The sequence below is a fragment of the Leucoraja erinacea genome, chromosome 14 (assembly GCF_028641065.1).
Source record: "Leucoraja erinacea ecotype New England chromosome 14, Leri_hhj_1, whole genome shotgun sequence".
Classification (NCBI taxonomy): Eukaryota; Metazoa; Chordata; class Chondrichthyes; order Rajiformes; family Rajidae; genus Leucoraja; species Leucoraja erinaceus.
The window spans coordinates 14,586,351-14,600,457 of NC_073390.1; the positions used below are offsets into that span (position 1 = coordinate 14,586,351).

Sequence of the window (14,107 nt, forward strand, 5' to 3'; positions counted from 1 at the left end):
CATTCCATTGGAAAGAATCACATCGCAGGTTAGAGAAATGTTTAACAATAATGATTTGAGAATTTACAGGTCTTGGATTTTTAGCCAACTTTCACAGGCGATCGTTTATTCTCTTGTCATCCACAATTCCAGCAGCAACTTGCATTCTATAGTAATGATCTTTACATCGTATTTGGTAAGTTAACAAAACAAAATACTTAGTAAAATCCTGAATTTTAACATAGTTAAATTCTCCTCACTTAAAAAAGAACATCATTTGCAATATGGTAGAATGTTGTATCCCTTGCTCTAGATACCAGCGTTCAAGCAACGGTATGATGTTTTGCCTTGAATATCTCTCTCTAATTAAATGCAGACCTGGAATGGAAATCTGATCAGATGGCAGAGAGTCTGAACAACATGCCTCGTCACTCCCTCTACATTATCATCGGGGCCCTCTGCGTGGCCTTTGTTCTGATGCTGATTATTCTGATTGTGGGGATCTGTCGCATCAGCCGCATTGAATACCAGGGCTCTTCCAGGCCATCTTATGAAGAGTTCTACAACTGTAGGAGCATCGACAGTGAATTCAGCAGTGCAATAGCTTCAATCAGACATGCCAGGTAATGTTGCTCCAAATTTCAGCAATATTTTCAGCAACTTTAGCAATATTTTCGTTCAGCCCAAACCTTTATTTACCCCAAACAAGAGAACTTTAAATACTATGTTTGAATCAAGAACACAAGAAAATTAGTGCAGGCATAGGTCATTAGGCTCTTCAAAACTTCCCCAACATTTAATGGTTGATGCAAAAGCTGGCCTCACCTATTCTTCTGTGGCATTGCTCCATATCCCTCTATTCTTCAATCTATCATATATGTATCCACCTCCACTTTAAGTACAGGCACTTCCCGACTTACGTAATAGGCGACTCACCTAAACTCACACGTACATAAGCAATTCTTTAAGCCCACTGCTTTATTTTGCAGTGTTGTGGCCATTTCTGCAGACGAGTCGGCTCTTCTCATAGATGTTCGCACGTGGTCTCCGCATCGCAGCTCCAACGACAAATAGTAAATTTACACGTGCACAGTAGCGCTTCCGTTTCTGACTTGCGTACCACCTGACTTAACCCAGAGTCCACAGATCATAGCCCTTACGCATGTCGCGGAGTGCCTGTATTTCTGACGACTGACTTCCATCACAAACTGAGGTCGAAAATTCCAAGGATTCACCACCCACTGTAGAGAAACGTCTACATACCTCAGCTTTAAATGACTGGCTCCTAATTTTGTAACTAAGTCTCCTTGTCAAGACGCTCACTCATGAAGACGTTCCTATGTCTAGTCTGTCAAGCATACTGAGGATCATTTACATTTCAATAAGGTCACCCTTCATTCTTCTAAACTTCAAAGAATGCAGTTGCAAACTATTTAGTTTGATAGAATAACACTCTCGTCACAGGAACTAGCCATGTTGATCTCCTTCCCACTAAGATCCCCAATGTTACAACATTTATTTTTAGGACTAAAACTGTAAACAGCATTACAGGTGAATACTCCCTACTCTTAAACTCAATAGTCAATAGTCAGATTTATTCGTCACATACACAATGAAGTGCAGTGAAATGAACTTGCCAGCAGCGGTAAAATAAAAAAAGACCACACAATGCATAATAAAAAAATTAACACAAAAACATCCACCACATCATTCATCACTGTGGTGGAAGGCACAAAGTTTAGTCAGTCCTCCTCCATTTTTCCCCGTGGTCGGGACTATAAACCTCCGCAGTCGCCGCTGCGGGCGGCAAGATGTACGGGCAAGGTAAGTCCCGAATCGGTGCTTCCCTACCGGAGACCGCGGCTTGAAGATGACGTAGGCCGCAGGCCGGCGGTCGGAGCTCTTCTCCAGGGATTCCCGGCGAGGGATCCCGCTCCGGATTGTAAGTAAGTAAGTCCCCACCGCGCCCGCGGTTAGAAGCAGCGCAGTCCGCGGTTTCTAAATGATGTAGGCCGCGGGTCGGCGGTCGGAGCTCTTCTTCTCCGGGGTCCCCAACAAGGGATCCCAGGCTCCGGATGCCGCACCAGCTGGAATCTCCACAGACCGGCTTCAGGTTGCCGCGTGCCAGTGATCGGACCACTCACTTCTGGCGACCCCCGGCGAGGGCTCGCCCTCTCCGCGATGAAATGTTCATGCTGCGCCCGCTGCTGAAGCTCCGGGCCCATCTCCGGGAAAGGCCGTACCAATCCTTGGTGTTAGGCCGCGAGGGAGGCGACATGGAAAAAGTCACCTCTCCGTGGAGGAGGCGACCGAAAGCGGTTTCCCCCCCCTTACGCTCCCCTTAACCACCCACCACACAAGACACACCGAGAGACATTAAAACAAACATTTGGACATACTAAAAAAAACTAAAAAAGTAGAATTGACTAACACGCTGCTGGCAGGGCAGCCATCTCGTAGCAAACCCCTTTGCAAATGAAGGGGTCAAAACGCTGTTTGCCTTAACTACTTGTTGAACCTTCCTGCTTATCTTTTATGATTCACAAGAACATCTAACCCACTCTGTATTCCGTTTTAAACAACAGTTGAATACTGAAACCACTGCGGCCCTGCACAATAGCACAAACTTGTCCATCATTCCAGGTATTTAAACTCAAATTCCTTTTCAATTTGAAAATCCATTATAACCATGTTCCAGAAAGTGTTACTAATAACTGCCAGCCACAGATGTGGAATATCCCAATGATGTTTTCATTAAGGCCTGTACTATTAACCCCAACATGGTCAAGTAAATGATTGTAATGAATGTAAAACTTTTGATAAGGGGTATTGTAGTGATCCCCAGAAACTCCAGAAATGTATAAAGTTCTCGTTGTTATAGTACAAATCCTCAAAGTCTCTCTCACTCTTTGTCTCTCCATCTATATTCACTTTAGGTTTGGTAAGAAGGCCAGACCAGCGATGTACGATGCAACCACCGTGGCCTATGAAGATTACAGCCCTGATGATAAACCACTTGTCACTTTAATTAAAACAAAAGATTTGTAAAGCACAGCTCCTCGTTTATGGGTATATAAAAGGAAGATAAAATGCTCACACAGACTGACACACAAGCAAACACACAAGAACACACACACCGGCTAAATATTTCTTAGACAGGAAACAGCTGAAATATTTACGAGATTTGCTTTGTGGGTTAAATGGTCATTTTCTAGTAGTTCTATCATTTAAAATAGTTTTATGCAGAATACTTGAATTGGAATTGTTTGTGTTTATTAAACTAATCGCTATGTTAATGAAATATGTTTTCAATGTGGCTACTGATCTTAAAAATATTTATCTTATTAGATTGTGAATTATTCAGAAATGATAAGAGCTCCAAGCTAAAGAAATCGATTGGTGGTATATTTTGTGTTTTTCTGTCTCTGTGAACCAACAATGCACCATAGCTTATAGGAATTTAGATTTGTTTTTGATAGTTGATTCCTTGAACTTATTTTATTGAGAGAGGAGAGCACGTGGAGGCTTGCAAGCAACACTAACTTGTGAACTGTAAAACTTGATAATGGACTGTGCCCACAACATTAGTGGTCCTTGTGGATACTGAGATTGTCTAAAGTGGACCTGCCAGTGTCCAAAATACAATGACTGGAAATGGTCATAAAATTAATGTCTCTTCCGGAGAGACTAGAAGAGGAGCCAATGAGGAAATGAAGGTGGGACTATTGTGTTACCTTACACTAGATAGACACCAGAGTGGACCTAAGAATTGATTCGTGTGAACATTCTTTTAAAAAGGAAACTTTATGATACTCATTTAATTAGCACTCTGTCAGTATCACTTACTTTGCAGATTTACTAATCAACATTTTTGTCTCAAGTTATTTAAACTAGAATGCAGAAAAAATAATTCAAATTCATGCTAATCCTTTGAAAGCATTTGACAGTTATATAGGGTGAAGTACTCCTTTCATTCATAATTATCAGAACCGGCTTGATTGTGTTTTGCTGAATGCTTAGTTTTTACATACTGTGGTGCTTTTTTTAGTAGATTTACCTTAAAGAGCAAGTCTCATCATTGGAATCTTCTTGAAAATTCAGTTACTGTGCAATTATTAGTTATTAACTGTTTGCTTCTGTTGAGATTTTCAATCAAAAAAACTATTTAAAAATGGCTCATTAACAGGCTGAGACCAGCTAGTGAGCTCGATGCTCCTCGGGGAGATTTAAGGCGGAGATTGACGGATTCTTGTTTTGTAAAGGTGTCAGGGGTTATGGGGAGAAGGCAGGGTTTGAGAGGGAGAGGTAGATCAGCCATGATTGAAGGGCGGAGTAGACCCGATGGGCCGAATGGCCTAATTCTGCTCGTATGATTTAAGAACTTATGAGTGAAGCAAGTTGCAAAAAGTTGAGTGATGTTAATGAAGCTCCTATGTACAGTTAAGTCTAACCATACTCCCACTAACAAAACAACATACAGTGGACTAACAAAAAAAAAACAACCCAGCAATCAACTTATGTGAATTAGATTCAACAAAGGATATTAACTGGGCAGTTTCGTATAACTGTGAAACTTGTGCTTGATCTAATAAACTCATGAAGACCTGCTCAAACAGTTGCACTCTGGCATTGCCATCCAGGGAAGAACAATGTTATCCATCTCTGAACCTTTGCAATATGTAATATGCCTGATTATTTTTTTATAAATTAATCTAATGGTGTTCAATTTACACTTTCTATTTCCCCTTATAACCAAACAGCAAAAGTGTCTGCAAAAGAATTCAACTCTTTAACATTAATCAAAACCTAACTGTTTTTACAACAAGAGGCAAGAATGTTGACAGACTCACTCTTTAGGTGCCTAGAGTTTAGTACTACATATTGTAATGAAACCAGAAGTAGTCCATGAACCGTGAAAACTGCTGTGCATCCCTATTAAAGCCGCAAAGAGTTTTAAGAAGTAATATTGTACACTTCAAGCAAAAGAAATATTGTTTAATGCAAGTTGCACATTTTGGTATGAGCTTCTGTTTTTTCCTGCTGTTGTACAAACTGCTCCTTTTGTGCTCTTTTGTAGCTTGTATATTTTTGTGGTGGGCGGAAGCCGAGTTGTTTATTGGTGTTTTGACCTGTAATGTGTGCCGTGAATTTCCAAACTGCTCATACTGAACTTAGCCTGTTCTCTGACTGAAGTAGACTGGTATTTGATTTGCTCCAGTAAATCCATGCATCAAAGCTGTATGTTTAATGAAACAATAAAGCTCTTACACAAAATAACATCTGAACAGCAATGCAAAGATCCCTGTGGTCTCAGCTCATTCTTTTTCATTATTACCATTTGCTGGTTAGATCTTGACATAGTCTCCCTTGTCAACATTCCTCTCTTCGGTCCTATGGCTGACCGACCAGTAGAAATCAGGGGCATGCTGAGAAGTAACTTGTAAAACATCTATCATCCTGGGCGCGTACTCACTGGACTTTAGAAGGATGAGGAAGGATCTCATTGAAACCCATCAAATAATAAAAGGCCCAGCTAGAGTGGATGTGGAGAGGATGTTTCCAGTAGTAAGGGAATCTACAACCAGAGGGCACAGCCTCAAATTAAAATAATTATATTTAGAATGAAGATGAGGCGTAATTTCTTTAGCCAGAGGGAGGTGAATCTGTGCAATTCATTCGTACTGATCATTGAGGAGGTCAAATCATTGGGTATTTTTAAAGCGGAGATTGATACATTATTAATTAGTAAGGGTGTCAAGGCTTGTGGGGAGAAGGTAGGAGAATGGAGTTGAGGGGGAAACATACTTCAGTCACGATTAAATGACGGATTAAATATCTTATGATCTTGTTTAATGTGGCAAGGAAGTTGGGCTCGAAGTCTATATGGCCATGTGGAGAGTTTTGATAGCTATTCTCTCCATTACAGCACATTTGGCCATCTCGATGCAAATAGTGGCCGAACACATAATCTGACAAGACCATAACCCTCCAGTCCATATAACTATCCAATATATTTTTAAATGATAAAACGAACCTTGCTCATTCCACACAGCTACCACTCTCTGAGTAAAGAAGTTCCCCCTCATGTTACCCCTAAACTTCAGTCCCTTAATTCTCATGTCATGTCTCCTTGTTTGAATCTTCCCTACTCTCAGTGGGAAAAGCTTTTCCAAAATGTTTTGAAGCTATTCTCTCCATGGTGAGCATTTGTCCAATCCCATGCAATATTGGGTCCATTAGCGAGTCAAGTCCCATGCAATATTGGTCCGTTGACAAGTGAGTCAGAATCCACCTGCCTTTTGGTTGTCCCTGTTCATACCCATGTGTTGAGTGTCAATGAACTAACTCTGTAAGTAGACCCCAGAAAGTGCCAACTGGTACATGCTGTGTCGTGGCATCTTCTGAGGCAATGGGAAACACCTGGTGGATGAGGGAGAGAGAAGAATGGGGTCAAGCCACACTTGCTGCATTGGGAAAGGTCCTGCAGACAACAATTTAGATGCCACAAAGTAATATTTCTGGTCTTCTTACAGTTTGCTCTTGATAAAGGAAAGGGAGTGATATTCGTAATTCCATCATCACTATCTGCAATGTAGTATGGAGCAAGGCTGCGATGCCTTTGATTCAGGGTCTCTGCATCATGTAGATATAGCATCATGTAGCTGGATAGTCCCTTGCTCTTGCATGTCCCTCTCTTTAAGGATGATTAGAACAAGCCTGTATGTAAACAATGTTCCGATTTTCACCTGTTGGACAGGGTGCAGAAGAGGTTTATCAGAATGCTGTTTAGATTAGGGGGTATTAATGGTGGAGGTTGAAGGGAGACCTGATAGAAGAATATTAAATTATGAGTGCCAGAACATTTGACAGCATAAGTGAAAATGCCATGGACGATAGGACAGGGCTTTAAGTTTGGATAGGCACCGTTTAAAAGAGATGTGCAGGACAAGTTTTTTATTACAGAAGGTGGTGAGTGTCTGGAACGCACTGCCAGGTGGCGGAGGCAGATACAATAGTGGTATTTATTAGAGTTTAGATTGGCAACTGAATATGCAGGGATTGGATCATGTGCAGTAGATGCGATTTAGTGTCTCTTGGCATCATGCTCGACAAAGGGCATGTTCCTGTACTGTTCTAAGTTCTATTGGGTGAGAAGGATTCAGTGAGGATGACATACTGCACAAAGGATAAGGTGAGTGGCAAAGGGGAAATTGAAATATGGTGAAATGCTTAGCAAGTGAAGCCTGGGAGTTGAGTGGGCGTGACGAGTGATGTGATCTAGTTTGCCCAGCCACAGAATGAAGTAAGAATGGATATAAAGGACATGATGCAATTGATCCAGCAAATGTTTTTCTTGTCATGACCTGGTTAGATCATTGAACCACTTCTGCACTATTAGCACGATCCAGACGCAATGCCCCTGCTGCTTATGTCTTAGCTCCATCCAGTTGTACATTGGTGAGACCAGACAGCTTCAGTTACAGGCTCGTAGAGTGATGTAGTGTGCAAACAGGCCCTCGGTCCAACTTGCCCACCTACCAACATGTTTCATCCACACTAATCCCACGCCTGCATTTGGACCAGATCCCTTTAAACTTGTCCTATCCTTGAACTTGTCTGAATGTTTTTTTAAATGTTGTGACTGTCCCTGCCTCAAAATACCTCGCTCCATACACCCACAACACTTTGCATGAAAAAGTGACTTCTCAGATTCCTGTAAACCTTTTCCCCTTCACCTTAAACCTGTGCCCTCTGCTTTGCGATTCCCTCACTCTGAGCAAGAGACTTTGTGTGTGTTGAGTGCTGGAAAAATGTCCCGCACACATGAATAATTCTATCACCACCATCCACCCTGAACACTTACAAATTCCATTGGCAGACCGTTCCTTACATCACTTGGATATGAATGAAATCACAAAGTCAAAGATAATTTAACTGTTTGCAAGTTAGACCTGGTTCAATGGATTCCTCTGCCATTAATGCCTCGTCAATGCCATTCTTACCGCTAACCATGGCCGCTCCAGTGTTCTCTTGGCCAGACTCACAACTTCCATCCACCGTAAATGTGATCACAACCAAAATGTGTTCTCCGTATCCTCTAACCAGGTCCAACATCCACCGCCCCTGTGCTTGCTGTTCCCACTCCAATATTGGCCTTATAATTATCAACCTTGCTTTCAAATTCCCTCTTGAGCCTTGAGACTCCCTGATCTTATGCTTCCTCCAACCTTCCATCCCTCTGAGATCTCCACACTCGTCCAATTTTGATCTCCTGTGGTTCTTACATGTAATCAGCGCTCACATGGCTGCCCATGCCTCAAGTACTCGCATCCTCTTTTAGCCTCTCCACTTCTTCCTCCATCTTTAAGGTGCTTCATAAAACCTGTCTCTGTGATCAACGTGTGGCTTGGTGTTGTATTCTCCTTGGCACTTTGGCCATTTCTACCATGTTACAGGCACAATAGCTTGAACGTTATTTTATGGAGACACAAGAGGCTGCAGATGCTGGAATCTGAATCCAGGAACTCAGCGAGTCAGGTAGCATCTGTGGATGGGAATGGACAGATGATGTTTCAGGTTGGGACCCGTTTTTAGAAATTATTTTATGGCAGTCCTTTTGATATAAAGCCCAACACTCCCATCAGTAATTTAGATCAATTAATTTTCTCATGTACAAGCCTTTCTTTTTGAATTTCTTGGTTAATATTCCCTGAAGCATTTATTATGTTGGTCTTTTATTTTAGTTCTTACTTTAATATCCACTGTTTATCAACCAGGCTAACTATACCAAACTTTGTACGGTAATATTTGCGAATTTCTGATATTTACAATCACAGGAGGGGAGATTTATATTTGGAATAATTGTAACCACTAATCCACCAGTCTGTTTTAACACATGGATATCATTAATGGATAAGTCAATACTGTGGGTGTTTAGCGCCTCTGGATTGGTACAATAGCATGTGGTCTTGAAGCCAACGTGGCCACGAACATAGCAGCTGAGGCACAACTTGGGTGTGGGGACGGGGGGAGTTGCCACAATGGAGGCAATAGAAACCTGGGTTACCTCCCTAGAGTCTTGGGAGAATTATTGTCCCCCTTAAACCCATAAAAATATTTCGTATCCGTAGAGGTTTTGTAGGTTAACATGAGAAACAGTCAGCTGGCAATTAAAAGAAGCAATTAAACAGAGATATAGGTTAATGTGCAGTGTCCAACTTAATTGCCAGCCAACCCTACTGTACAAATCCCGCACAGACAGAACCCGTAATCAGGATCAAACCCAACTTGATTCTAGGGGGCAGTAAGTTTCCCAACCATTTCATCTGCCTTTCATCCATTGTCTATTGAGCAGAATAAGTTTAAATCTACAGTATCTTCATTAGTGTTTAGTGGAATTATCACTTTCATTTAAATCATACACAACAACCTTGAGTCACATAGAGCATGAAAATACTGTGAACTTAGTTTAGTTTAGAGAATCAGCGCGGAAACAGGCCCTTCAGCCCATCGTGTCCATGCCGACCAACGATCCCCACACATTAACACTATCCTGCACACATTAGGAATAATTAACAATTATACTAAACCAATTAACCTACAAACCTGTACGTCTTTGGTGTGTGGTAGGAAACCAGAGATCCCGGAGAAAACCCACGGGGAAAATGTACAAACTCCATACTGACAGCACCCATAGTCAGGATTGAACCCCAGTCTCTGGCGCTGTAAGGCAGCAACTCTACCGCTGTGCCACTGTGCTGTAGAATAGAAACACAGGCATCAAAGTTATAAAGAACTAACCCTTGTTCAAAACCAACCATGTAACCCACATAGTATATTTTTATTGTGACATCAATTAGTGTGGTTATATACTCAACCATAATTGTCCTAGAAGATGGTTTCATTTGAAATTTCTCCAGGAGGTTTAGGAATTCCTTCCTGTTCACAGTTCAAGGTGAATGCTTTCCAGAGGTACCGGCTGCCATCCTGTGTGATTTTAAACAAGGGCGAGTTCCAGAGACTGCAGCGTATAGAGTTCAGCTCAGTTCCCCCACATAAACAGAGTCCCCATCACTGCATGCAACCATGACTGTGCAGTCAAATTCTGCTCCCAATCCTTTTACAAGTTTGCAGATTACACTAGTTTATTACTCCAATCAATGACAAGAAATACAGGAAGGAGGCAGAGAAGTTAGTGACATGATGTCAAGACAACAACCTTTCCCTGAATGTCAGCACAATGAAGGAGCTCATCATCGACTTCAGGAAACAAGGTGCAGTACACACCCCAATCTACATCAGTGCACTGACGTGGTAATCAAATGAAATAATTTATTGACTACATGAGGTGACATGCCTTTGAACAAAATAACACAGAGAAACGAGTTCACTCTTATTTTGGTATTGGTTTAATGTCATGTGCACTCAAATATAGTGAAATACTTTGTTTTGACTGTTATCCAGGGACCAAAAAAAGGCATCTGTACATGATTACAATAAAAACGTATCCAGGTAGTGCAATGAGATAGTAAACGCACAGCAGAGTTACAGCTACATTTTCAGAAGTTAGTCAACCTACAAACCTGCATGTCTTTTGGGAGGTGGGAGGAAACTGGAGCACGCAGAGGAAACCCACTTGGTCACAGAGAGGCAGGTCAGGATCAGGGCTTCGGGTCACTGGCGCTGCAAGATCAGCTCTACCAGCTGTGCCGCTCATGGTTTGCTTTAGTTTAGTGGAGCGCAGTTTTAATTTTATTTAGAGATACAGCGTGGAAACAGGCCCTTCAACCCACCGAGTCGGCACCGACCAGCGATACCCGCACATTAACACCACCCTACTCACACTAGGGACAATTTAATATTAATACCAAGCCAATTAACCTACAAACCTGTACGTCTTTGAGTGTGGGAGGAAGCCGAAGAACTCGGAGAAAATCCACGCAGGTCACGGGGAGAACGTACAAACTCTGTACAGACAGCATCCGTAGTCGACAGGTACGATCCGGGTCTCTGGCACTGTAAGGCAGCAATTCTACCGCTGCACCACTGTGCCTGCCCATGGTATTGAGCTTCTTGAGTTTTGTTGAAGCTCCACTCATCCAGCCAAGGGGAGAGTATTCCTTCACACTCCTTGAGCTATGTTGATGGTGGGCAGAATTTGAGGAATTAGGAGGTGAAGTAACTCATCGCGGGATTCCTAGCTTCCAACCTGCTGCTGAGGCCACATTGTGTACATGGCTATTCCTATTCAGTTGGTAGTAAATGGGAACCCCCAGGAAAGTTACAGAGATAGAGTGATTATTGTCTGTGAAGCTTGTAGGCAAAATTGGAACACAGAAGAACTATCTACCCATTCACACTCGTGGCAATTTACCAAGGCCAATAAACCTATGAAGGGTCTCGACCTGAAATGTCACCTATTCTTTTTCTCCAGAGATGCTGCCTGACCCACTGAGTTACTCCAGCATTTTGTATCTATCTTCGGTGTAAACAAGCAACCTCAATTTCTTCCCATACAACCTGTACATCTTTGGCAGGGTCAATGAGCACAACATGGATGCCCCAATGGGGACTCTATAGTTCATATCTCTTGACTGCTCTAATGCTTTAATGCAGAGTTAGCTTCTCATCTTAATGTAGGTTGCAGGTCAGACCTTAAACAGCCATTCACTTTGATGATTACACATATGGCTGCGGGACTTGAGGTGGCATTTCAAGAAGTGCTGCTCCTAACACCAGTAAGGGTTGTGCTTGGACGGAATAACGGGTTGAGAAGGGCGGCACGGTGGAAAAGCGATTGAGTTGCTGCCTTACAGCGTCAGATACCCAGGTTCAATCCTGACTATGGGTGCTGTCTGCACACATTTAGTACGTTCTCCCTGTGACCATGTGGGTTTCCTCCAGGTGCTCCGGTTTCCTCCCACACTCCAAAGACGTACATGTTTGTGGGTTAATTTGCTTTGGTCAAAATTGTAAGTTGCCCCTAGTGTGTAGGATAGTGCTGGTGTGTGGGGAGTGTAGGTCAGCATGGGCTTGGAGGGCTGAAGGGCCTGTTTCCCTAAAGTAAACTAAACCAAACCTGGCTCAGCTGCCAGCAGATTGTCTTCTGCTGCGAGTCGCTGCTGCTTTGAGCAAACTACCCTTTCACTATCCATTGGCAGCACTCAAGATTACACTGAATAGAAATTTTTACAACAAGTAAAAATTGTGTCTGACATCTGTTGTGTACATGTAAGATTAATATTCAGCTCATAATTGATGCTGTTGTTTCTTTGGCCTGTTTACAAAAACTACTGCGTAATCCGAGTGAAAATGTGAAAAGGGCTGATTAAATGGTAGTGTCGATCCGATTTTCAAGAATAGAAATTCATATCCCTTTTGATAGACACCAAGTGTCTCTCTTATGTTCATGTTCATACGTTATAGGAGAAGAATCAGGCCATTCGGCTCATTAAGTCTACTCCATCATACAATCATGGCTGATCTATCTTTCCCTCTCAACCCTATTCTCCTGCCTTCTCCCCATAACCCGACATCCTTACTAATCAACAACCAATCAACCTCCATCTTACAAATATCCATTGACTTGGCCTCCACAGCCTTCTGTAGCAATGAATTGTGGAGAAAAAGCATGGGGACATTTCGTGTCGGGACCCTGTTTATCTCTACCTCTAACTGCTGGTGAGACGACAAGATTTTTCTACTCCCCTTACTTACTCTAATATCACCCCCTCTGAATGCCAAGGCCCCCACTCATATAATAGACCTGCGCTCCATGCTCAGAATTCTCTCACCATTCTAGCCCTGTTTGTTCTTTACCAAGGTATGCAAAAGTTATCTTCAGCTAGAATTATTTTCTGTGTGTGTCTCTGCTGGTTTGCCAGTTGACATGGTGCTCCACATGGACACAGTGACACAGTTGCTAGAGCTGCTGCCTCACACGCCAGAGACCTGGACTAGGGTGCTGTCTGTGCGGAGTTTGCACATTCTCCATGTGAGCATGTGTGTTGCATCTAGGTGTTAGTAGAAGTGATAGTAAAGTGGGATAATGTAGAACCAGTGTGAACAAATGATCAATAGTCCACATGGACTCAGTGGGGGGAAGAGTCTGATTCCATGCTGTACCGATAAAATTGTAAACTAAAGTTCTTTAATATTTGATTTTTCTGAAAATTCTTAATCTGGGACAACTATTACTCAATCATGGCCACCATTACCAGTAGATTAATAAACATGAGATTGTGTTGTCTGCATCACTCCAACGGTGCTCTGTAGCATTCAGACGGCTCTGTTCTGTAGCAATGTTACAAAATTTTGAGATTTTAAAAATCAAGTCTGCAATTTATCCCATCAGATAAAGCATAACAATAAGTTTAATTTGACACCAAATTCACTTTCATATCTCAAGTATTAAAAAAGATATGGCCATTTTCATACTCGGAAATTAGCATCTTGTTCCCTATTGATTTTCAATGGACATTACAAAAAAGCTGTGATCTTGGATAGTCAAAAGCCCATTTCTTAAGGAAAGATTAACATTTTTAAATAGCCTAAGTGTCCAAAGATTATTCACATATAATTCACAATATAACATGATTTTTATATCTAATTTACATTAATTTATAGGCCAAATGGAAGGAATTTAGTGTTCAATTGCTGTAAATAAATGCCCATTTAAATCGGCTTTCTAGTGGGTTCATGTGAACGCGCTGGTTTAGAACGTTGACATCGCGCTGGATTAGTGCCCTCAAATGCCCAGAAAAATACTGCGGGATATAAAAAGCCCAAAATGAACTACTCGCTATAGATAACTTTAATTACAGGGTTATATATATGCCCCATTTAATGTAAAAATAAGGTACATACCTTTAATTGTTTGCTTTATAAAACCCTGGGGCTGCGAGAGGTTGCGGAATGAGACAGTAATTTTAAAACTATTATAACTATATTATCGAGGTCTATAAAACTAATAATACCTTTTGCGACCGGGTCTTGCAGCGATTTTTCGTTAATGATTTACTAGGCTGAACATCTGCGATTAGAACAGCCTAGTAAAAATCGCGTTTTAAACCCGCCCCCTCCAAACAGCGCCAAAATCGCGGACATGGCTGAGGGCAGATTCCCAATG

The 14,107-nt window shown here is 41.9% G+C and overlaps 1 protein-coding gene across 1 annotated transcript in view; it reads left to right on the forward strand.

The window, feature by feature from the left end:
• The window catches only part of dner (delta/notch-like EGF repeat containing), a 223,206-nt gene extending 217,938 nt beyond the window's left edge, over positions 1–5,268 (forward strand). Inside the window, exons 12-13 of the mRNA XM_055645657.1 lie at positions 356–602; positions 2,916–5,268. Coding sequence (XP_055501632.1) covers positions 356–602; positions 2,916–3,027 — 359 coding nt within the window. The 3' untranslated portion in view covers positions 3,028–5,268. The remainder of the gene's footprint in view (positions 1–355; positions 603–2,915) is intronic.
• Positions 5,269–14,107: the final 8,839 nt, after the last annotated feature.